Below are 24,100 nucleotides of genomic sequence, written 5' to 3'. Positions count from 1 at the left end.
AAAGGATCTTTTGAGATATTGTAAGCAAAATATAATCTAAAGTGTTTAGTTACAGTACCGTAGATATAACAAGATGAGCAATATGCAGTATGGAATCCAGCCGTGATTTTGAATCATATAATTTATGGTGATACATTTTTGAGGCAGCGGTTTGTGGAGTGGTTGTTTTGGACTGCTACGTACTCCGTCATAAATTGTATGTAATGTCTTTATTAACGCTTGATAATTAATTTACTTTGATAATTTACTCAGATCAGTTATAAGCCACTAATCAGAGCAACTTTTGCATTGATAATTATTTTTCAATAATCCCAGAAATCTGCTGTAAATAATGAATAGTTTATACTATATAGTATAATAGTCCCTCTAAGGGTCAATGAATAATGCATGTGCTACAAAATCCCTTTATTTGCACTCCAGTTTCCTGTTTCTTGACTGTAATTTTGTTTTTTGTTTGTTTAAAAATGTCTTCCTGATGGACTCTGCTTTGGTGAGTCTGGCTTTTACTTGGCTGCAATCCAAAGTAAAGGCAGTAAATATCAAAATGAACTGAAGAGTCGAGCTAGACGAGGACAAGCACCAGTCAGATATATTGTTCATTAGTTACAACCTCTTAGCCCTTTATAAAGACTGCCTTATTTGGAAAGCAGAAATGTCTCTTGTGAAATAATAATTAGTGTGTCCTGCTGTCCTGTTACACAGTTGGCTATAAAACAGGAACAAATATTATAGTTGGCTGTATTCAGGACACTTGTGCAACACTGGGACTGGCCACCAGATGTCCTCGTTGTATTGAAGACATCAGTTTTTCAGTGAGCTCCCTGTTTAAGATCACACAGGTAACCTGCCCCACTTCAGCACAAATACATCCTGTCAGTGACTCACCACATCAGCATGACTCACAGACATTTCTTTGAAAATATGCGTAATGCATTCCTCCTCATCTTTCTCTATCCTCCTCTCCCTCACGCGCACACATAATTAAAACGCGCACACATTATTATGCCGACAGAAAAAAAAAACAACCCTCTGCCACTCCCCTTTATGACTCCCTGGTCTTCTCCTGTAGCCCCTGGGAGCCCAGCAGGGTTCAGCTCCAGTGAAGGTCGGTTGTGTTGTAAATATGATCCATTGACCATCCGGCGATCAGAATCATCGATCTCCGGGTGTGATCAGAAGAGAAGCCGCATGGTGGACGCTTCATCGTCGCTGACTGGATCACAGCGACATCCTCACTGGTTCCCGAGAGGGTGAAAGCCTTTATAGAAACAGCTATGAAGCGAATAACGGGGAAGGCGAAGGACGAAACTTTGATCGAGCTGCAAAACGCAACGGATTCACAGATTGGAGGTAAATTAAATAAACATGCGCTCATTAACCTTTAACAGCGTCTAGGAGGAGGGCGGTCATGGTCTCATTTACACTGCCTGGAATATAAACTCACTGCTTCACGCAGCATGGACACTCCAATTAAAATCAACTTTTGGAGATGGTATTGTCATGTTAGAGTTAGATCCTCTAGAAAAACCATCATAGCAAACCATGAAAATGAAATAAACGGCAGATAAAGTTTGAATCCCTGTATCAAGAGTCTTATAGTCATTTTAGTGCCTGACAATTACAAATGTAGTGGCACTCTATTGCATTTAATCTGGTACTCTGGGATGTGTATGCTTTGCCCACAGCTTAATTATAAAGGCATTTTATTTATCTCTCTAAGTGCCATGTAGCTCACTTGGTGGGAAATTGCAGTCTTGTGCATCACACCAGAGCAGAAAGTGGGAGGGTTCAGAGAGGATTTGGATTAATTAGTCATCTCAGTCAGAGGTCACAACTGTCAAAGTGCCAGGCAGTGCTGTGGCAGCAGGATCAACCCACCACTGGGAAAAAAAGAGGAACTTTTCTGCAGAGTTTAGTCTAACGGATGCATTTAACGGTCATTTTACAGCAAAATAGCAGTGATCCCATGACAGGCCAGGGGGCAAACACACCAAAACAGACATGCATGGGTGTTTGTGTGTGCACATGTGGGGTTATTTAGTCTTTTGCTTTGCATTTCGGGAATGAGTCTTAAAGCTCGTGACTGTGGGGGTGACACTGGCAGGTATTTCTCAAACTGAGGCAGATCTCAGGCAAATTCGTAGAATGTGTCATCACTGTTAAATCATATAGAGGATACTGAAACAGAATATCCCAACCCAAGAAGCATCTTCATCTCCATTTCTGTTTCAGTGTAAATTAAGTTAAAACAGGACTGAATGATCAGAAATGAAGCATGTGAACAAACAGTTCCATTTGTCCCCCTGTCAAGCTTAACACACGTGTCCTTATCTAATGGGATAGCCAGGATTCAGTGTGTTTTAGCTCAACAGCGAACCACTCTCAGTGTGTTGTTTCAAGCACCGTAATTTCACCGAAATCCATCCAGAGCTTAGCGGTCTGGACAGTTTACGCCGTCATACATATGCTCTCAGACATTAGTGTGATGGAATTGAGATTTTTTGTTGTTGTTTCCATGCACTTAAATCCCAGAGGACAGCAAAAAATGATTAAAGATTGATAGTTTCCACCTCCATGGTTCTCCATATGTTATAACAGTGGATGCCTGTGGTCTTTTATGTCGTGCATTGTGGTTCCCATAGCTCTCATAGCAACAGTTTGTGAGGATGGCATTGCTGTAGTGTTAGTTTGTCTGTGTCTGTGAACAGTTTCTTTGTTGTTGCTTTTTCATAGGCAGCACAGGGATATACAGTAAGTGGTGGCGTCTCCCAAATCTCATATATCAACAGTTAAATGGAGTGTGGACAAGTGACACTTTTGTGGTATGAAAGACTGATTGCTCTGCCACAATAGGAGGCTCCCTTAAAAGCTCTAATTAATAATGCATGAATTCAAAAAAGTGTTTTTACTCCTATTTCCAAGCAAGCAGATTAGGGCGATTTTCTGGCTCTGAGACAGTGTGATTTGGGTTGTATCCTTGTTTACATAATCCATGTCTCACTTATCTCAGGGACTAAAATTCCTCATTTGAACCTGCCTTAGTCTCTCATTGGCATTTTAAACTCATTCAGCTGTAAACTCATATAATTTTCAAAACTGCAGCGGTGGAAACACGAAAATCAAGTAGCTGTGCCATGTCAAAATAGGTCAGGAGACATTACGGTCCCAACAGAAACTTGCAGGTGGGGAATCCATAACATGAAAAGCAAAGCGCACATGATACTCTAACATACTGTAAGTGCGTGGAGCTTATTATCTTTTCACCCCTGCCTGCTCCCTCCACTGGAAAAGTCTGGTGCTCTTGTGATAAGAGCAGCGCTACATTTTAATAAAGATAGGTCATTGCATTCAGTTCTCACTGGTATTTATGGATGGTCAAATACAGAATAAGTCCAAACACCCATTATGACGTAACTTTTCATGCGCATCTTTGAATCTAATTAGCAATTGAGACATTAAAAAGTTTTTTTAGTTTCATTACTATCAGCTATTAATAGTCCTGATACTATCTGAAAAGTTACTGCAATTTCTTTACCACATGAAAATATTCTGCACACTTGATTATAGATAGATAGATATTGTGAATGTGTTATTAAAATCTGCAGTCACATTGTTACATATGTGATAATAGTAAACAGCCGAGGCCCATTTGTGCTGTAACCCTACGGACGTCTGCCTAACAGCTGGCTGCAATGACCCAGTAGCACTGATAACACTGCATCACTGAAAGATTAATGAATTCCCCTGCATTCATGTTGAACCACCAGTGCGTTGTTGAGTGAACATAATGACCTCAGTCAGACCTTTTCCATATGTTAGTGTTTATTGTGCTAATCAGTGAGTTGTTAATGAAGACACGTGCCTGTTTATCGGGTGTGAGCTGGAGGTTGATAGACAGTTCTCCTGCAGACGCTTTGTTCAGGCTCTTATCAGGGCAGACCTCCAGTCACATGTGAAAGAGGAAACAATGAAAGAACGGGAAGGGGTCTGTCCTCACCTTGGTGCATATGAGTTTGGAGTCTATTACCTTGTTCACAGCTGCCCAAACACTGATTTATAGAGTCATGACCGACGTCACACTAATGAACGCGTGCCAGATGCTCTGTGACATTACATACAATTTAGTGGATGATTGTTAAAACCTAAACACAGTAGATACTTGGGGTCATGTTGGTTCAGTAATTCTTTGTAATTGGACTCCTTCTCAGTCGCATTGCCAGCAAAAGTTGAAATTTATTTTCAACAGTGAGTTACTCATGTTTTAAGGGATCTTGCTTCCATTTAAGGTGATCACTCTGCTATCTGCAGCCGAGCCGATGAAGTCATCCTCCAGTCAGAGGTGAAACAGAGCCAAAGAGTTGCTATGGAAACAGGCCATGTAATTGCATTACCCCCTTTGATGGAGGCATGATACTAAATAACACACGGAAAGCAGCCGAGATTTCCTCTTGACAAACTACAGGGCAGCTACAGCATAGTCGTGTGAGCTATTGTTTTGTGTTGCCAGAGCAAGACTTTATGTTTTTCTTTTTAGATTAAGATTATATGTTCTGGTCTAAGTTTAGAACATGGCTTCCACAGGCCTCCCCTCTGCCTTGGTCTATTTTTCTGGTCTTTAAGTACATGGACAAGAAACACTCAAAAACAAACACTCTCACAGACCATTAAATGATGTTTTATGTATGTGAGCTGTTCCTAGAACAGCAGTAGCTGTAGGAACTGTATTTGTCATATAGTGAAGTATCTCTTAATAAAAGTTGCCTTATCTGATTATAAGGCAGCTGATATCCGTAAACAGGCATCTCATGTGAAACCGAATCCAAACAACCAGGCTAATGGCTGCATATCATGCAAGCAAGAAAGCCACAGACTGTGTCTGCAGTTACAGTAGTGCTTGGAAACTGTTCTCCTCAAATATGCCTTCCTCACACAGACTATCACAGATATCAAACATGGTATTTTAAGTGTGTCGTGTTGTGTATCATGAAGATAATGCATTAACCTCTCTACCCTGCTCATGACCTCCCATGTAAAAAGTTTGTGGTATTTTTGTGCTGTTGCAGCTTCCCTGCGATTGTCAGGAAATTTCCCCGTTGGGACGACAATATCCTGATGATAACAAGCCTGATGAAAGTACAACGACTCAACTCACACTACTCGCCCGAAAGACTACTTTGCTTCTCGTGACACATGGGGTTTATACGTGCCAATAGTTGGTATTGATATGGCATCATTTTATAATTAATCATCACTTTAAGGTGCCTGCAGTGGCTGTTCTGGAGCTGTCAATCATCAGCAGAGGGAGTTTACCAGGTTGAAAGTTGAATTTACCTTTAAGTTTCCTTTAAGCCAACATGGACAACATGGACCTTGAAGTGCTCACAAAAATGGAAATTTGAGCATCCCTATTTCCATGACAACTCCTCCAACTCATAGAAGAATATGTGATATGACTAAAAGCCCCAGAATGGCCACTAAATAGACCTTGAGGTGAGATTGTTTTGTGAAGTGCTGTATCCAATACAGTTTATACAATTTGCAGTTAGCTGCACTTGACAGGAAATCTGGGTAGAGAGATAGAGAGGATGTCTTGTCTGAGGAGACTTGGGCTCGTTTCGAGCTCAGGATGTTGTGGTTTCACTGTATCTTGGTACACCCCACGACTGCTAAACTATCAGGACCCATTTCACTCCTGTGTTTCTGTATGAACTGTAATATTTCAGTCTAGTGCTGCAGCATTATATGGGAGTGCCTGCCTTTGCGTAATGCACCCTAATAATCAAGACAGGCACTCAGCAATTCTGATACTATATATTGGATGACTTTCAGTGTTACCTATAATATTCCAAACAGAGTACTAAGCTTTATCACATCAATATTTCATATGCGTCTACACAACACATCTGGCATTAATACAATTCCTGCCAAGAGGGAAGATGTAGGACAATCTGTGACATGTTTGTATCACTTCCCTTGAGAGAGGCTTTATGTTGTCATAATCCAGAGATGTGATAAATTAGTTGAAGGCAAAACAACAATCTGAAGAGCATTAAATCAAGTAAAGCATAGGTGTATCTGCTGGGGAAGGGCAGGCAGGGGCGGCCTAACTGAGTGCCATCCTCGTGGAAGAGCCACAGGGGAGCTGTTATTGGTGCTTTTTTTTTTTTCAGACAGTAGGCACCCACACAGCCTGCTTGACTCATAGTGAGAAACAATTTGGTTTGTTATTGAATCGAATGCAGACTATCCGTTGCAGCATTTTCAGGTTATTGCCACTGTTTGTTTAGATGCTTGTTGTGCTACAGATGGAAGACCTGGTTCGATTGCCAGAGTGATAAAATGCTCTGCTGAGCTTTCACGTTGTTTATTTTCTCTGTACTGGTTCATCTAAGTAGGCCCAGGGCACTGTTTTGTGTCTCATTACTTTGAAAGCAAGCATACTCACCTCTCCCGACCTTCACCTAAACACTAACCTGTGTCTGTCTGTCTGTCCTTTAAAGATGGTCCTGCAGTGTTGACCGCATTCAGGATAAACCTGCACCCAGGTACGGGCAGATCGGAGGCTTTATGTGGCGCCTGTCTGTCCGTCCTCTCACCATCATCCTCTGCCGTTTCTCTTTTCATCCAGTTGTTCTGTCGTCATACCGAACTCCTCTGTAATGGACTATTGTTGTGTTTCTGTTTGACACAACTCTCCGGTTAGCCTGCTAACCAGAATAAGGTATCTGTCTGTATCTGCTCTTTCAGCTTCCATCTCAGCTTCTTGTTGTATCTGCAGAGCAGTTTCAACGTGCTGTGTCCTGCATTCATGGCTGGAGTGTCATATCTGCACCGATGCATGCATATACTGTAGGCATGTGTGTGTGGTATGTGTGTAATTACGACAAGGCGATTGCACAATGTATACCGTGATGCTATATACATTTGTCATCAGGGAATTTACTATGTTGTTTATACTGAGCGGGACAGATTGATGTTAATATTAGATTTTAGTGGCTTTATCTGCACAAACAGCCCTATCTGGTTATTAAAAAGTACTATATTACATCATCGTGTGTCAATATCACAATATAAAGTTACATATACCATTACGGAGTACCAATCATATGTGTGCACAGCTGGTGTACAGTGTTAGAAGAAGTATTGATATATTTTACTATGTAACAATAGTTACAGTACCATACAATAAAACTAATCTGTTAAAAATAAAAGGCCAACATTCATAATTTTACGTAAGTTGTACTACAAAAGTATTAGCAGAAAAATGCCCATTTGGCAACAGAGTGGTCAGGAGTGAGTCTGGAGTGTTGGAGCAGAGAAATGTCTAAAACATGCAGTGTGGTGGGCTCCCAGGATCAGGTTTGGGAAAACACCTTATTAAGATGTTGTTAAATCTCTGGCTGCATTATATTTAGTTTGGCCACACTTTTTATATTTATAATTTTGATTTTCAAAGAAAATCGTCTCTAATTTATGCAAGTAGAAAGTACGATATTTGCAAGTGGAGTGGAAATTTAAAGTACGAACAAATGGAAGTGAACATTTAAAAACAGTACAGTACTTGAGTAAATTACTTAAGATAGATAGGCAAGTTCATGATACATTCTTGATATTGAAAAATATATATTATATATTGTGATTGAGTGTGTGGGTAAATGGGTGTATAGATGGCTGAGGTATCCTCCCGTATACACTTGTCAGACAGGTTGATTGTATGATCTGATTGTATGAGGTTGCTTTTGTGTCCTTATTATCCAGTCAAACAGAGTAGGTTTGAGAGCAAAACTTTAAACACTGCAATCAGAAACTCTTTTTTTGCAAATCCCAAAGTTTGCTTGTTGTTAAGCACAATCCCACTGGCAAGACCTACACTGATAGATGTAAGACACATCTCCATTAGCCTGACTGACAATTTGAAACTGTGGAGAGCTCAATGGGCACCTCATCTTCCAGGGGTGCAGAAATTAGAAGTGAATTTTCTGTCCAGAGGCAATCATCATCAAAGGAAACTGGAGCAGGTTGTAGTGAATAATTGTCTGGCATGATTTGGCTGCGGACCAGTGGATTTGTTTACGTAAAGAGAGAATGCACAGCCTCTGCCGCGTTAGCTCTGCATGATCAGCACATTTGCACGAGTGGCCTCCTATTCTGATGAACTCTTGGCTCCACTGAGCTCTTTAATTATTCAGAGTGAGGGACAAGTGTCAGACCCTGACTACTGGAGGTGAAGCAACAACTGGCAAGTAGTTTTACAAGCACAGACATATATTGCTCAGTCGGCCTGACCTGTGAGCTGTTTAACTTAGGGACTGTGGAAATATTGCTGGATATCTTCCAACAGGATGTTAACTCTGAGAGCAGATTTGAAGTGGACTAAGACACATGAAATACTTTTCCACTGCTTGGTTATTTACAGAACTTTTACAGATCCTTTTACACAAGGTGTACGTGGTTACAATTTCAGCCTGCTGGGTTGATTTGAAAGGAGACATTGTGGGGCAAGAGTGTCTTTATTGATGTGGATATTGTTACTTATTTCTAAGATTATTCCTTTGTCCTTGGATAAGCAAGTTATTCTGAAGATTCCTAAAAGCCAACTGAATCAGGGTTATTTTGGCTTGAAGGCCACACATTTTTAACAAAAGCTTGCCTTACAAACTGTGTTTTAAAGTTATGGGTGTTTAGCAAGCAAATGTAGGGTCCTTGACGTGTCAGCATATCTCAGTCTCTGCTGCATTTTTAAATCTGTTTTTTGTGAGTCCCACAACTTTGCAAAAGAGTGAATCAATCACTGAAATCCTCTTTTAAGATGATCATCTCATGCAAATCCTGATGCTTTCAAACTCCCACTGCTCTGTTCCACAGAACAACAATGGTTGGAAATGCATGTGTCTCTGGATAGAATTAGGGAGTTTAGGAATTGAGTTAATTATGTTGATTCAGCTAAGTCTCAAAAGTATTTCGCTACCTCATGGGTGATTTTGCACAGGTCTACTCCTGATTTGGTCTTGAGCCTCTTGCAGAGTGACATGTACATTCTACCAAGTGTTACCAGATTGTTGGGCCCTGTTTAACAGTGTCTTTAATTGGCACATTTATCCCAGTAAATTGCTCATCACATTCACAAGATCTTATGAGTTCAAATCCCTGTAAAAAATGTCAAACATCCATATATCCCGCAGTAAGACATCAGCTGAAAAGCAAAGAGACAGACATACGTCTCACTCCTGCTAGACATCGAATCAGGACTTTGACATGAATTTATGGATTTTTGTCACAGCCATATCTGTGAGCAGTGCTCAGCAGCAGCTCACAATCTGGGACCCTAGTTACCTCTTAGCTGGTGGTTGAAGTCTTACTTTGGTTTAGAGCCCACTAGAGATTTATTGTATATTTATTTAATGAGTTCCGGTGCACTGGAGAATATCTGAGCTACTGCAAATACACTGCAGAAGTGTAATGAGGTTGCTTGGATGTAAAGTGTGTTAAAAGACATATTTGAACCTAAAAAGTAACAGTTGCCAAGGTAATTTTGCATGAATCAATAACTGTGCAGCTGAATTTTTCTTTATCTATAGCACATTTTTTTCTGCCTCACTTTTTTGTGGTCTTACTCCAAATGTGCACAGCTGCAGACTGATACACAGCACTTATTTTTGATGAATGTTTAGTGAAATACTTGTGCCCATGTGTGAATGTCACTGTGTCTGTGCTTAAGTGTACTATTGCTGCTCATCTCTTCAAAAAGGCAGGCTACTGTGAAGTCTTTATCTATTTATTTGTCGTTCTGTGGAAGAATATATAGCACACCACCGGCAGTTTGTATCTGTTTGCTTAAACCAGTCTGCTGCTGTGTACATTTGGAGTAAGACCACAAAAAAGTGAGGCAGAAAAAAATGTGCTATAAATAAAGAAAAATTCAGCTGCACAGTCAACGATGCTTCCCATGAGCCTGCTGGAAAAATCACACTGTGTCATTTGCCCTCCCTACTCAGGGACTCCTATGGTCTAACTGATCCAGGATATTTCCATTCCTCCCGACTGAGTCTCAAGGCCTGTTATTTAGCTTCTACTTGGAGACACAAGTCCCTCTCTCATTGGCTCACACTGCTGTCTATCAGATCATGTGTGTCTAATCAGAGGTGGCTGCCAGTAAGGAGGCTGGAGATCTTTGTGTCCTTTGTGTGCTTACTGCTTCAGTGAAGGGGAGCTGAGTATTCTGGCACAGCAGCGACCCCTTGCCCCTCCCGCCTCCTCCCCCCTTTCACTCATGTCTTCATGCACATATCAGCCTCCCCCACAGGAAGTGCCGCTTTCCCACCATCCAGGAATAAAAGGGGAGCAGGCAGCCAGCAGAGCAGTGCTACATGAGCACATTCCCACTGCCAGTCTGCCACGCAGGGAGAGGGAGGCCCTGCTGGAATGCTGTGTCTCATTGTATTAGAGATGGAGAGAAGTGTGTGTGTGTGCACCGCTGCCTTTGTGTTTCTCATCTCCCTCTCAGCTCCTACAAATGCTTACCTATATGGCAGGAGTCTCTGTATCTGCTGATGTTGCCAAGAGGCCGTAGGACCTTTATTGAGCCTGTTAAACTGAGTTTGTCTGAGGTGCATGCGTGGCCGTAACAATTATTGGCAGGCTGATTGTTCTTAAAGGGATAGCTTTGCTTGAGTGAGCCTGATTATTATGCATACCACATTTCCTGCGTGGATAAAAACAGAGATAAGCCTGGCTTAGCAAAATTACTGGATGTCGGAGGGGAAAGTAGAGAAGAATTCCTACTCCATTGCCAAAGGGTTTAATACTCTAATGTGTAGTTGTTAGAGCAGCACATTTTTGGTGAAATATTAAAACAAGCTCATATGAAATTCTAATGATGACATTATTTTTATATAAATAATGTCTCTTACAAGAAAGACTGCACATACATAGTTTAGCTTGACTATCAGTCTCTAGGTTTCTGGTATTTACTTGTGTTTGTGTTCAGGTGCTACTGACTAAGCTAATATCTCAACTACGCTAACATGACCTTTAAACTGCAGACAAAGACATACATAAGGCATCCATTAGCTGATACTGCTCAAATGTAAATGTAACTAAAAAACACAAACTATCCCTTTACAAGACAAAAATAAGACACTTAATATAAACTCACTAAACACTAAACTAACATCTTTAAGTTGTTAAAACACTTTGGATTACACTGCCTGATCTTTAGCTACAATCCTAGTTACGTCATAATCTGTTGCTGTACACACATATTGTATAATGACTAACTAACATATCAGCTGTAATTGCAATAGTTGTGTGTTGACACAACAATTACATGCTGAAGATACTAGATATTGAAATGTGAACAATACTCTTACTGTTCCATCTTAACGTTCCAATACAAATGTCAACTTTGAACACATACAGCATATTCTACCTGTTTCTCTACGTGTGACTGTTGTATTCCATATTTTCTTTTGCAGATGAAAACAATGGAAATGGTGTTTCATTATCTGAAAGATCGACACTGCCTGGATCTACAGAGGTAAGTTCAGATGTACCTGTGGTTTGTTTCAGTCCACTCTCAAATTGTGAAGGAAGAAGTTTGCCATTTTGGAAAATTCTCTTATTCTCTTTCTTGCCAAGAGTTTGATGAGACGATCGATCACACTCACACTTACGCCTGTGCAGTACTTATAAAACTACAGCTAGTTACTGGTTAGCCTAGCTTAGCACAAAGACTGGAAACAGGGGGAAACAGCTAGCCTGGCTCTGTCTGACAGTAAAAGACATCTTCACACACCAGTGCCTCTGAAACTCACTAACTCAGGTCATATCTATACAAAAAAAGTGTAAAAGTGACACAGTTTGCTTTTATTGCCTTTATTTTATTTGGCTGGGTGCACTGACTTCCTGTTTTCTCAGTTGGTTCCCTGGAAACTTCATATCGATGACAGGAGTTCAACCTGTTTCCAGTCTTAGTGCAAAACATTTCTCCCCAAACTATTCCTTTAACTGTAACATTGTTAACTAATCAGCTTGTACCTTGGTTTGATCATTTGATCTGATCCAAAGTCTGGCACAAGATGCTCAGCAATACTTAACGGAGGTGGATTTTGTTATATTTCCAAAGTCTGTGGCCACAAGAATGTTTGTGTTTGTGTGATTTTGTTGGCTTTAGATGACTGAACTTTTGTTGAGTCACCGCTCACATCACTGAGTCACAAGACCTCTGTGTCTCAAACAGCTCCGCTCATTCCTCTAACAGCGAGACGGAAATAAACTGCTGCTGCTCACACAGGAGCCTGTTGTCAGTCGTTTGGGTTTTCAGTGAGATAGTGAGGCCAACAAGCAGATGGTTCACTCATATTAATTCACAACACAGATTCTGTGATGTATCACTCTAGGATTCAGTGAGTGGATGGAACAGTTTCCTGTAGATGTTTATCTAGTAAAGGGTTCATTGTTCTCATTAGGGCAGAATATGATTGACTATAATGAGCAGCGTCCACGCCCTGTCTGTTGGTGGATGTGAGGGTCTGATAAACAAGCTGGGAGGGGTTCAGTGATGTACTGAACTTACTGGGGATGCCATGCTGTACAGCTCTTTAAGAATGACAGCAGACAGATATCACCACTCAAACACCAACCAGTCTTCGCCCTGTGATTGTTTTTTTTTTCTGAACATCATAAATTCAATTGAAAAACTGTAAGTTGACCTTTCTGTAATCTTACAGTGATATGAATAATCAAACAACCTACATTAGACTTCAGTACAATTTTGTAATTCTGTTTGAGGTCAGATTAAAAAGATTATTCTCTGTCTACAAACGCATACTACATTTTCCTTTACCTGTTTTTGAAAAACAAAATGGCAATGCAGAGCAGTGTAGCAATTAGATGTAGCTGGAATTTAACTGTGTGGCAGAGTAAAAGTTTAAAGTATATCGGTCTTAAAATGTCCAAAATGATAGCTTAATGCTATGAACCACAAAAGGTGACGTAGTTTCGATAAAGCACATTTAGACATTAATAGAAGAAGTTGAGGAGTTCAGAGAATGACTGAAAGCTGTATAACATGCTTCTCTGCCACAATCAACTATTTCTGTGTAATGATAGGATGTGATTGTACAGAGTCCAGAATGTCCTGTTTTATGTGGTTTCTCTACAGTCATCGCGGCCTCCCTCCAAACTTTTCTCCAAAGGAAACAACATTCTCTTGAAATACTTTTCAGGATGTATAAATCTCATCTCATCAAGTGTTTGTGTTTGTTTGCTTTCTCTTCCCACTCCTCAGACCGACAAGCTGCATCTTAACAAAGACACCGTGTTCTTCAGGGACGGGGTTCGAAGAATAGACTTTGTGCTGTCTTATGTAGATGACAAAGATGGAGAAAAGAAACAGGTAAAGGAAGTGAGAAGTTGCCCTTGGATGACTACTCAGCATTTTACAGTGACTGACTAACTGTAATACTGCTGACATATTCATACCACTACCCACCCACAACAGGAACACATGGCACAACAGAGAGGAAGCGAAAGTCAGATTCTTTATTTTCACGTGACATTTGAGACCTGAAACAATTACTGAAATTAACAGATTTTAAATTATTTAGCTGTTTATAGCAGCAGAACATATACTATGAACCAAAACTGTGGAATAACTTCCCAGTACATAATGGTGTACTGGGAACATCCGACATGCCAGTTCTGAGAAGTGCTTAAGAGAAGTGGTCAAAACTCATCTTTTTAGCCTTTAACTATATATAAAGACGGGCAATGCGTCTCCACAATTAAGATGTTTTGGTTTCATTTTGATGAGCTGTCGTGTTGTCCGTGTTGGTATACAGTCTATGCTTTTAAGTAGTCTGTAGCCTTGCTTTAAATCATTTTGCTGTAATGTTATTTGATCATTTCCCGCTGTTTTATTCCAGTTTAATGTTTGCCATCTTCTTTTTTGTTTAGATGTTAAATATCAATTCATTTTTAGAGGCACTTGCACTAGTTTTTTGTTGTTGTTGTTGTTGTTGTGAGAAGCCACGCCCTGTACCACACACTTCATATCCCACCTACGACCGGTCTCCATTTGTAACAGTTTGAGATGTAACCCAACAAACCAAAGAGAATGAATTGAAAAATACCTCATCTCAAAAGATGCAGAGTTTTTGCAGACAAACATCAGACAGCAGCTTTGTCAAATTTCTCGAACACGGATGGGTAAAGCAGTGAGACTTGTGTGAGCATGTGGGACTCTCATTCTTGTGGTTTGTGTGGTCATCCGCAGGAAAGGAGGAGGGAGTTTGAGGCCAACCTTGAGAAAGCAGGACTGGAGCTGGAAACGGAACACAAATCAGTAAGAAATTCAAACACAGAGTATCTGCTCCACCTAGTGGACAGTTTGCTGAGGCACGCTGTATGCTGCAGAAAAAAGTCTTAAAGGGATGGCTCAGTATAATACACATTATACTGCCATACATCCAAGTATTTCCAGGAGATTTAAGTCACAGCGTTGTTTCTTCTCCCCTATCTACACTTTTATCAGGACTCCAAAGACCAAAAGACATATTTCTTGAAGATTCACGCCCCGTGGGATGTACTGGCCACCTACGCTGATGTCTTAAAAATCAAAGTTCCCTTCAAGGCGAGTGATATCCCCCATAGTCAGGATGCCCCCCTGGAGTGGCTCTCGCATCCTTTCCGCCTGCCAGAGCACATCATGCGCCCAGAACCGGACTATTTTACCTACCCCTTTGACAAGGGCAAGACCAACTTCTTCCTCATCAACGACAAGGATACTTTCTTCCCGCCGTCCACAAGAAACAGAATTGTCAGTATTTCTCATCTAAAATCAGAATTCACTTTTTACATTGTCACCATCTCTTGGGTCTTAGATTTTAGTGTTAACGAATGATAAATCCTACAAGTTAACCCAGCTTAACTCTCACCATTCTTCAGGACAGGCTGGCTGTAGAAGACTTTGTACAGATGTTTTCCTGTTAGAGGGTTTTCACCACAGTGTTAGAAAATGCCTGTGCAACAATAAAGCAAAACGTAAAATGGATTGAGCCGAAAATCCAAATCCCTTAATCTCCCTTTTAAATCCTTTCCTTGTCCTAAGGTGTTCTACATCCTGGCTCGTTGTCCGTACCACAAAGAGGGCCAGAAAGACAGAGACAAGACAGGGATCAAGCGACTGCTCAGCAATGGGACGTACACAACAGCCTTTCCTCTACACGATGTAAGACACATGGAAGAAAGAACATAAAAATCAATTCTATCTTATTAGTAGTTTATTTTATTTAGTACTAATTACGTTATTTAGGACCAAACTCCAGCTTTTCTTCTTTTTACTTTAAGGCAGATGTGATGAAACTTTTCTAAAAACTAGTACTATTAAGAAAGGGTTAAAGGAATAGTGATTTTTTTTAGAAACACACTAAAAAGTAGAAGATCTCTCATTCAGTGGCCACTGCTTCTTTTCCCTTCAGTGTCGATACTGGAAAAAGGCAAGAAATGCTGAAGGTGAGAGTGAACGCTACAACTTGTACAAGCACTGGGCTCGGTTTCTCTGCTTTTACAAAGAGCAGCCTCTTAACCTCATCAGGTAAACGAGCAGCGCCAGAGGGTTGTCATCTTTTGTTTCCATATGAAAATGTATTGATAAATGTGCTGTTTGATTCTGCGGTTGCAGGAAGTACTATGGAGAAAAGATTGGAATCTACTTTGCTTGGCTGGGTTTCTACACAGAGATGCTGTTCTTTGCAGCCGTCATGGGCCTTATATGTTTCACCTATGGAGTGCTCAGTTATGATGACAACATATCAAGGTTAGTACCACCAGAGGGCATCAGGGAGCTGATAACCACATGGCCAAAAGTATATGGACCACTGTTATTCCCATATGTGGTTGTTGACCATTTATTTAAAAAACAGGAGGCATTAATCTGCTACCGTAGCCACCGAGAGATTTGAGATTTGCTCCCATTCAGCCAAAATAGCATGAGTGAGGTTGACCACTGATGTGAGCCAAGAGTTCCAATTCATCCCAAGTGTGTTGGATGGGGTTGAGGTCCTGTGCAGGGCAGTCAAATTGTTTTCACCCCAAATGTAGGAAAACCATTTCTTTATTGACCTTGCTTTGTGGCAGGGTGCTATTACTTTGAAAGAGGAGAGAGTCTTCCTCCTTAATCACTCTATTGTCTTGAATAACATCTATGATGTTGCATCAAGGTTTCCCTTAATGGAAACATATGGGTTTAGACAATGAAAAGCTACCTACATTAGCTCTCATGCCTTCGAACTTAATAAAGCGGTTTTGATATCCCAATGAAATGATGGACTGTTTAAAACTGCATGCTAGATGGATATAATTGTTTTCAACAGTGCACTTTAAAGAAATACTGCTTTGCATTCACAAATATATATTGTGAATTTACCCTCTATTCGTGTATTTTCATTGTTTGAATTCTCTTTTTTTCTCCTTTTTAGCAAAGAAATCTGTGACGCTGATATTGGAGGCAGCATTGTGATGTGTCCTCTTTGCGACAAAAAATGCCCTTTCTGGAAGCTCAACTCCACGTGTCTCTCATCCTGGGTAAAATATTACACATAATAATTTAATTGGACAGCCTACAATTTTATATTAATAAATTTTATTACATAAATGTGGAAAAAGTAATTTATTCAAATATCTGTACTAAATTGTATCCTGCTGAGTCAGCAGTATGTCACCCTGTTTATACCCAGCATGTCTTCTGCTTCTCTGAGGAACTTGTTCTTTTCCATTTTCTCTCTTCCAGCAATCCCATCTGTTTGATAATGAGGGAACGGTATTCTTTGCCATATTTATGGGGATTTGGGGTAAGTGTCAATCGATGCTGCCCTTACTGTGTTTAACCTGTGTAGGAGATCCAATTTACTCCCCGTCTTGTGAGACAGATTTTCACAGTTAAAGCCTTTTCACACCGAAGCAACAACCTCTATCCATACAGCTTCAGCCCAGAACAACTTGCCAGCACAATTATGTTGTTATGTACTAAGCAGCCGGGTAGCTTGCCCAGCACACTGTAGGCCAAGAGTGCCTAGAAAATGTTGTCATGCGCAGCAGTCAGCCAAGAAGTGATGAGAGTCATGGCACAGCAGAAACAAACCTAAAATTCAACACAGGCACTCTCTGTTTTTAGCTGGTGCTGTCCAAAAAAAAAAATGGATGGACACAGAAACACACCTGCACAAACACAAGCACAGCCAAGACTAAGTTCTTCTTGTATGACAAATCTGTTTGTTAAAGGTAAATCCCAGACTAAGACCTTTCTTCAAACCTATTTGGCAGTGACTCTGTTTTTGGAGTTCTGGAAACGGAGGCAAGCCCGTCTGGAGTACGAGTGGGACTTGGTGGACTTTGAAGAGGAGCAGCAACAGCTTCAAATCCGACCCGAGTTTGAGATCCGATGCACTAACAGGAGACTCAACAAGATCACTCAGGTGCTTTAAACCCTTCATTCAAACATGGAAATAAACATGACAAACATTATTTACTTTGTGGTTCACAAATAAATATATGATGCCTACTTTAAAATCAACAAATAATAATAATAATAATAATAATACTTTCAGGAAATGGAGCCATATCTCCCCATCACCAGCAAGTGTGCTCGCTTCTGCCTGTCAGGAGCCACTGTTATATTCTGGGTAACTGAGTGTTTAACTCTTTTGTGTGGATTTGCGTGTGAGTGTGTGCTATTTACAATAAAACATAGTGAGCAACTTTCCATCCCTAGTGACATACTGTCAACAGTTTTTTTATGTGCACGTGCTCCCCACAGGTCTCTCTGATAGTGGCCTGCATCATCGGGGTCATAGCGTACAGGCTGGCCGTGTATGCTGCCTTTGCAAGTATCATTAAAGACCCTATGAGGAAGATCCAAGTGGTAGGCAGATTCATCACTCCACAGCTAGCGACCTCTGTCACTGCTTCCTGCATCAACTTCGTCATCATCATGATCCTCAACTTCTTTTACGAGAGGGTGGCCGTCTGGATCACTGATATGGGTAAACAGATTTAATCGAATCTGACGCTCGCTGAGTCAAAAAGAGTAACTCAGAGCCTTAAGACAATTGACAGTCATGTCATTTTATCTTGGTAAAGACACTATTAACATTTAACGCTGATCCCCTGGTGTTGATTGTAACCTGACGATGTCTTCAAACTGTTCGCCGACTGCAGAAATCCCAAAGACCCACCTTGAATATGAGAACAGGCTGACCATGAAGATGTTCCTGTTCCAGTTTGTCAACTACTACTCCTCCTGCTTCTATGTGGCCTTCTTCAAAGGCAAATTTGTGGGATATCCTGGTGCCTACTCATACATGTTTGGCAAAGGGAGCAAACTGAGGAATGAGGAGGTGAGTTTTTTTTGGACGGAAACACTTCTGAAAATAACAGTATTGACTAAAGTTACCAAACTGAGATGTATTTCTTCTCGTAAAAAAACATCCACTTAGAACCTCGCTTTTAACAATCCACTGCAGGCGAGGACGGCTTCATAATCTGGTGCTGCCAACAGGAAGTGCATCAAATAAAAGTGTGTTATGTAAACTGAAAACCTCTTGCTGTCCTAGTGTGACCCCGGAGGCTGTCTGATTGAGCTAACCACACAGCTGGTGATTGTTATGGCAGGAAAACAACTGTGGGGGAACATTCAGGAAGCCCTGCTGCCGTGAGTCCATCAGCTCTTCTTGTCCTCCAGCCAGTCTTTCCCCTCTTAATCTGTGCGGACTTTCAGATACGTACCTTGTGTGCATGATATATTGACCTTGTTTTCACCACAAATATGTTTTTTATCTGGTCCAGCAAGCAGGAGGATGGCAGCTATTAATATTGTCTTTACTTTGCTGATTGCGTCAACGCCATCTCTCTCTGGAAATCTCAGCGTCAGGGCGTAGCAGTTTGACGTCTGTCTTCTTCACGGGCTTCTCGATAGGTTGATGCGTAACTGGTGGAGTGGCAGAAAGGGGCGGCACCATCCCGAGAACCATTACAGCCGCTGGGAGCAGGACCACGTGCTGCAGAACTTCAGCCAGCTGGGATTGTTCTATGAGTACCTGGAGATGGGTGAGATTCCTCCCCGAGCTTCTTTTCAGTATCGTCATATCTGGACAGGAGAGCAAGACAAATGTGGCTCCATGATACATTTTTTTATGTGTACAGAATTTATGTGTTACAAATCACAGATTTTTAGCTGTCTGCTCTTCTATTCATATATTACATGTCCCTGATTTCCACTCTCTGTCTTTTTTTTATCACTATCTCCCTCTACCTGCTCTGTCATTTCAGTGGTCCAGTTTGGTTTCATCACTTTGTTCGTGGCCTCTTTCCCCTTGGCTCCCCTCCTGGCTCTGTTCAACAACATTCTGGAGATCAGGGTGGACGCCTGGAAGTTCACCACCCAGTTCAGACGCCCGGTCGCATCCAAGGCCCGAAACATTGGAGCGTGGCAGGAAATCCTCAACGCAGTGGCCATTTTGTCTGTTGTTACCAATGTGAGTGTCATACATGTGGTGGTATACGATCATGTTTATCAATAACTGTGAGTGAATTTTTTCATTTCTTTATTTTCATGTATGGTGAATGTGCAACATTTTTGGATTTATGAATTGCAGTGCTGTTTGTCGACAACCTGATCAAGCATCAAGCATGACACTGTGTATCAAACTAACTCTTTAACTAACTCAAGCAATTTTACTAAAGATGCAATCATTTAACTAAAGCCTTTTGTGCTTACTTTTGTCCCAGGCTTTCATAATGGCGTTCACCTCAGACATGATCCCCCGTATGGTCTACCTGTACGCCTACAGTAAAGGGGCTGGCATGCGGGGCTACGTTAACAACAGCCTGTCAATATACAACATCTCACAGATACCTGACAACAACATGCCGGAGGAGCAAGACCGCTGGTTTGACAACTTGACCGCCACCTGCAGGTAGCAGAGCCTAAAAAGCTCGTTGTGCGTCTGGCTTTAGCTAGTTTCCACATTTCTGAGGACCTTAAAAGCTGCACTAAGCAGTATTCTATATGAACAACTGGTCAGGTGATCATGTTTAATGTGACAGGTCCATCATAGTGACAAAGCAGCGTTCCTCTCAGCTCCACAGAACATTTTAGCATCTTTCAACCTTCATTGGTTTCACCATCGTAAAGCCTGCAGCACAAATGTTTTGACTCACTCTCACCAGTCTCTTAGCGCTGTTTACAGCCACAGCAGTCCAGTTGTTTTCCGCAAAAAAACCTCTGGTAAACCAACTGCACACTATGAGAAATACAAACAGACACAATGAGCGACTTGGTGGAGCATTTAGCAACGAAAGAGCCCGAATATTTTCCCTCAAGAGTTGATGGAAATAAGTACAAACACACAAAAAATACAAAAGCAAACAGCTGAAAGAAGAGTGAATATTGGATACATTTTGAGAGTTTGTACAAAAGATGATTTCAAATTAACTTCATGTAGTTATAATAGCAGTATTTTTTTTTTAATTGCAGGTTTAAGGTTCTTATAGACATTTTGTATTCCAATTATCTAAACTTATCTAAACTTCTTATCTAGACTTTTGCTTTATTTCAGGAATTTAAATAATAAGTGTTTAATCTTGTTTGAGCTATCGGATAAGTTTCGGACTCATGCAGCATTTATACTGGTGCCAGCACATTTTGTTTAATAATGGCATTAATGAAATTTTACTGATTGGGTGACGCCTGTCTGCTTGTTGTTTTGCAAAGATACCGTGACTACCGTTACCCTCCAGGCCACCAGACGGAGTACACTCACACCATGCAGTTCTGGCACATCTTGGCAGCCAAAATGGCCTTCATCATTATCATGGAAGTAAGAAAGCATGGCTCCCCCCCAACTCTGTACTCAATGACTAAAAGCTCAGAACTAATATAGGAAAACTGATCATATCTTTACCATGTGATGATTCTTCCTCTGCAGCACGTGGTCTTTGTGGTGAAGTTCTTCGTGGCGTGGATGATCCCGGACGTCCCGTCAGATGTGAAGGCGCGGATTAAACGGGAGCGCTACCTGATTCAAGAGTACCTGCATAACTACGAGGTGGAGAGGCTCAAACTCCAGCTGAGTGCCAGTTTCATCACAGAGCCAGAGTCGAATATGTCCTCGATGACAGACAAGCACGAAGTGTTGTCTGAGTGCCCGTAGCCCCGGCTTCACACCTCCACCTGCCCAGGAGGAGGTTCCTCCTCTGTGACAACATCCCAGTATAAGGGCTTCTGTCTTTAGGATCAAAACACTATCATATTTTCTTTCTGAATTGACTACTATAATTTGATCTGTGTAGCAGCATCGGGGAAAAAATGCAATGCAACATTTGCTTAAAAACAACTTCTTGGGTGGCGGAAACATTTTTCTGTGCCATAAAAAGTTGTCGGATGGTGTTTGGATGGAGAGAGCAAAAAGATTATAAGTGCAGCTTGAACCGGTCCCCGTGTAATGCCTTCAAACTCTCCATTCGTAATGAAATCTCTGTATGTGCCGATACAGTTAATGTTTGTGGTGTTGTGAAAAATGTGACAATAGGTGTAATAACCCTTTACAAGAGATGGTTATGATATCATCCATTTAATTTTCTGCATGTGATTCTTCTGATGAAGAGAATACAAGATGAAGGACTGGTCAGACAAGAAGGAATTAGTGAGTTGTAAAATGTTTGAATGGCGATTGTGCTTAAAGGGATTTAATACATCATATATCATTTTCTGTCATATAACTATGAATGTAGAAAACATATCTTTAATATCTAAAATGAAACACATCTTTGTATTAAAATTCGCAATAGGCGGTGCTCATCCCTCAGACAGCTTCACTATGTTTCTCTTACCATCATTTTAAAAAATTGGTAGCTCCATAATGTTTATTTCCACTGATTTATAGCTGGACTATACAGTTGTCAGTCTTGTTATTTGAGTGTATTATCTTTTGGAAAAAGCTCTTAAAAACTGTGCATTTGAGAACCATGTACCTCCACCATGCTGCAGTGATACCGTCACAATCAGAAGTGTGGTGTTATTCCACTCACTGCAGCAGCGTTATGACGAGACAGCAGCCGCGGTCTCACGCCTCCTCTTCCAAATGTATTTCCAGCTTGCTACGGGACCAATTATAAGATTTCTACCCAAAGAAAAGTCTACATGAAGAAACTGTTGGAAGATCTCTTGACAGATCTTCTTGTTTAATACAATCAGTTTGCGCACTTGAGTTTAGGTTGATCATGTGTCTGCTTCGCTCCTCTTAGCGTTACGTGCGGATAATTAACGGCCTGTATTTCTGATTTCAGATTTTGCATCCTCTTATACTGTAGGCTTAAATAACTGTAGAGATGTACAGAAAGAGGAACTGCTTGTACCCTGGTTGGTATACAAGTCAGTGGGGGGGGGAATGACCCCCCTAGCTGGTTAAGTGTTGCTGTAGATAGAGAAAATATGATATCTATTTAAATGGGTTGCAATGCAATTTATTTATTGAGCTGTTTCTGCTTTGCAGCTTGAAGCCTTTGTGTTTAGAGTTACTCCATAATCCTCTTTTTTAAGATCTTTCTTTCTGATGTCATATTTTGTGCTCTTCATCACCTCATAAATGATCACCAATCAGTGTTCAGACAGTTCTTAAAGTACATTTTATACCATAAATTACTACTTTGTCAAGGGACCAGACAAGTAAAAAAACTCCTTCTGCAGATTCTGTGGAAGACAAAGATTTAATTATATCTCTTCACATTTCAATTTCAGTCATTTTCTAAATACAGTTAAGCTTTTTTAACTTCTTAAGCTTAATGAATGAATTTAATTTTGTCTGTGTTTATATTGAAACCTGCTTCCAAATGAAGCAGTTGTGATTCCAGTTGTGATTGTGATTATCAGCAAATTATGTGTGACAGAAAACTAAGCCTGGCTTACTCCAATCTCAGGATTAAACATCTTATAATGAGCGCCACTCGTTGATACAGGATGCAGATGTCAGATGCGTGCAAGTGGTCAGAGGATGACAATGCAGGGTGCATGGTGTATTTCCCAACAAACAAATGCCTTAAACGTCTGTGTTTACTCGTTTTTCTATGATTTTATAATGACAAGGTTTCCTATCTGAACTCAAACCGTGTTTCGTATTATTTGCTGCTGCCGCTAGTCATGGCTAAGTAGTCGTTTTGTCTGGTTTGATGTGCACGAATTGCAGCTGTGTAAATATCTCGTCAGTTAACTCTTAAGTTCATTGTAGCCTATCGTACAGAAATGCACTAAAGCTTTTAATGTTCACAATAAATGAAGGACTAACCAATTTTTGTACGAGTTTCATTTGCACGTACACAACAGCACAAAACCAGATAACAAAAGCATGTCTGTTTCAGTTGTATCCATTTCTGTCTCTCCATCCCTCCTTTCAGCCACATTCCCACACCCCCAGGCGCCTGCATCCATATTAGCTCACCATGCAGGTCTCCACCTGTCCACCAGGTGGCCTCTGGTCACCCATGTCTCATTCCTCCATCAGGTTATAGGACCTTTTCCATGGTCAGTGGCTAGATTGTCATTGTTGTTTCATGCCACTGTTTTCCACCTGCTGAATCCAGAGTCCTGTAACCCCTTACCTTGAAACTAGTACCTGAACCCTTCTCCATACCTGCCTGCCTTCACTTCTTACTCATCCCATTCCCGCTCACCTGCGGATTCTCAGTTAAATCAGCCAGGACTCATGCCACTGATCTCATGTGTCTGATTTTCTTTCAGTAAATCTATGAACAGTTTTTTTTTAATTGAATGGTATTTGCTGCCTCGAACTCACCTGCCACACAAAGTAAAAAGATGTGACGGGCGAAGTCAGGAAAATGACCTTCCCCTGACGCAAAGATCCCCTCTAGACATGTTTGGAGACGTAAAAAAAAAAAAAGATACTTGTAAAGATACTTCTTTACACCTTCAGCAGATGGATGTGAAAACAGCCTCCTAGTGTCACACCTGACACATGCAGCACTCTGCACAGGTCACACTCCCACGAGAATTAGACAGTCAAAATAGTGGAAGTGGAGGGGGGGTTTA

General features: G+C 40.9%; 1 protein-coding gene across 1 annotated transcript; it reads left to right on the top strand.

The window, feature by feature from the left end:
• Positions 1 to 1,084: 1,084 nt before the first annotated feature.
• Positions 1,085 to 23,342, top strand: ano5b (anoctamin 5b). The gene is made up of 20 exons (XM_070842532.1): positions 1,085 to 1,350; positions 11,475 to 11,536; positions 13,289 to 13,396; positions 14,276 to 14,344; positions 14,534 to 14,818; positions 15,110 to 15,229; positions 15,480 to 15,595; positions 15,683 to 15,817; positions 16,479 to 16,584; positions 16,790 to 16,850; positions 17,323 to 17,474; positions 17,607 to 17,681; positions 17,816 to 18,041; positions 18,217 to 18,395; positions 18,612 to 18,709; positions 18,974 to 19,104; positions 19,327 to 19,532; positions 19,786 to 19,973; positions 20,771 to 20,876; positions 20,985 to 23,342. The coding sequence occupies exons 1-20, from the start codon at positions 1,275 to 1,277 to the stop codon at positions 21,207 to 21,209; spliced, it is 2,724 nt and encodes a 907-aa protein (XP_070698633.1). The 5' UTR covers positions 1,085 to 1,274; the 3' UTR covers positions 21,210 to 23,342.
• The last annotated feature ends 758 nt before the right edge of the window (positions 23,343 to 24,100 follow it).

Source organism: Pempheris klunzingeri, chromosome 1, assembly GCF_042242105.1.
Source record: "Pempheris klunzingeri isolate RE-2024b chromosome 1, fPemKlu1.hap1, whole genome shotgun sequence".
Taxonomy (NCBI): domain Eukaryota; kingdom Metazoa; phylum Chordata; class Actinopteri; order Acropomatiformes; family Pempheridae; genus Pempheris; species Pempheris klunzingeri.
The sequence above is the reverse complement of the archived record's forward strand: the minus strand, read 5'-3'. Positions and strand labels throughout refer to the sequence as shown.

Bases quoted from the DNA above. Each gene is read 5' to 3' on its own strand.
- ano5b (XM_070842532.1), top strand. From the start codon at position 1,275: ATGAAGCGAATAACGGGGAAGGCGAAGGACGAAACTTTGATCGAGCTG. The intron at 1,351-11,474 runs GTAAATTAAATA...TTTCTTTTGCAG, and splicing joins AACGGATTCACAGATTGGAG to ATGAAAACAATGGAAATGGT. The intron at 14,345-14,533 runs GTAAGAAATTCA...CACTTTTATCAG, and splicing joins TGGAAACGGAACACAAATCA to GACTCCAAAGACCAAAAGAC.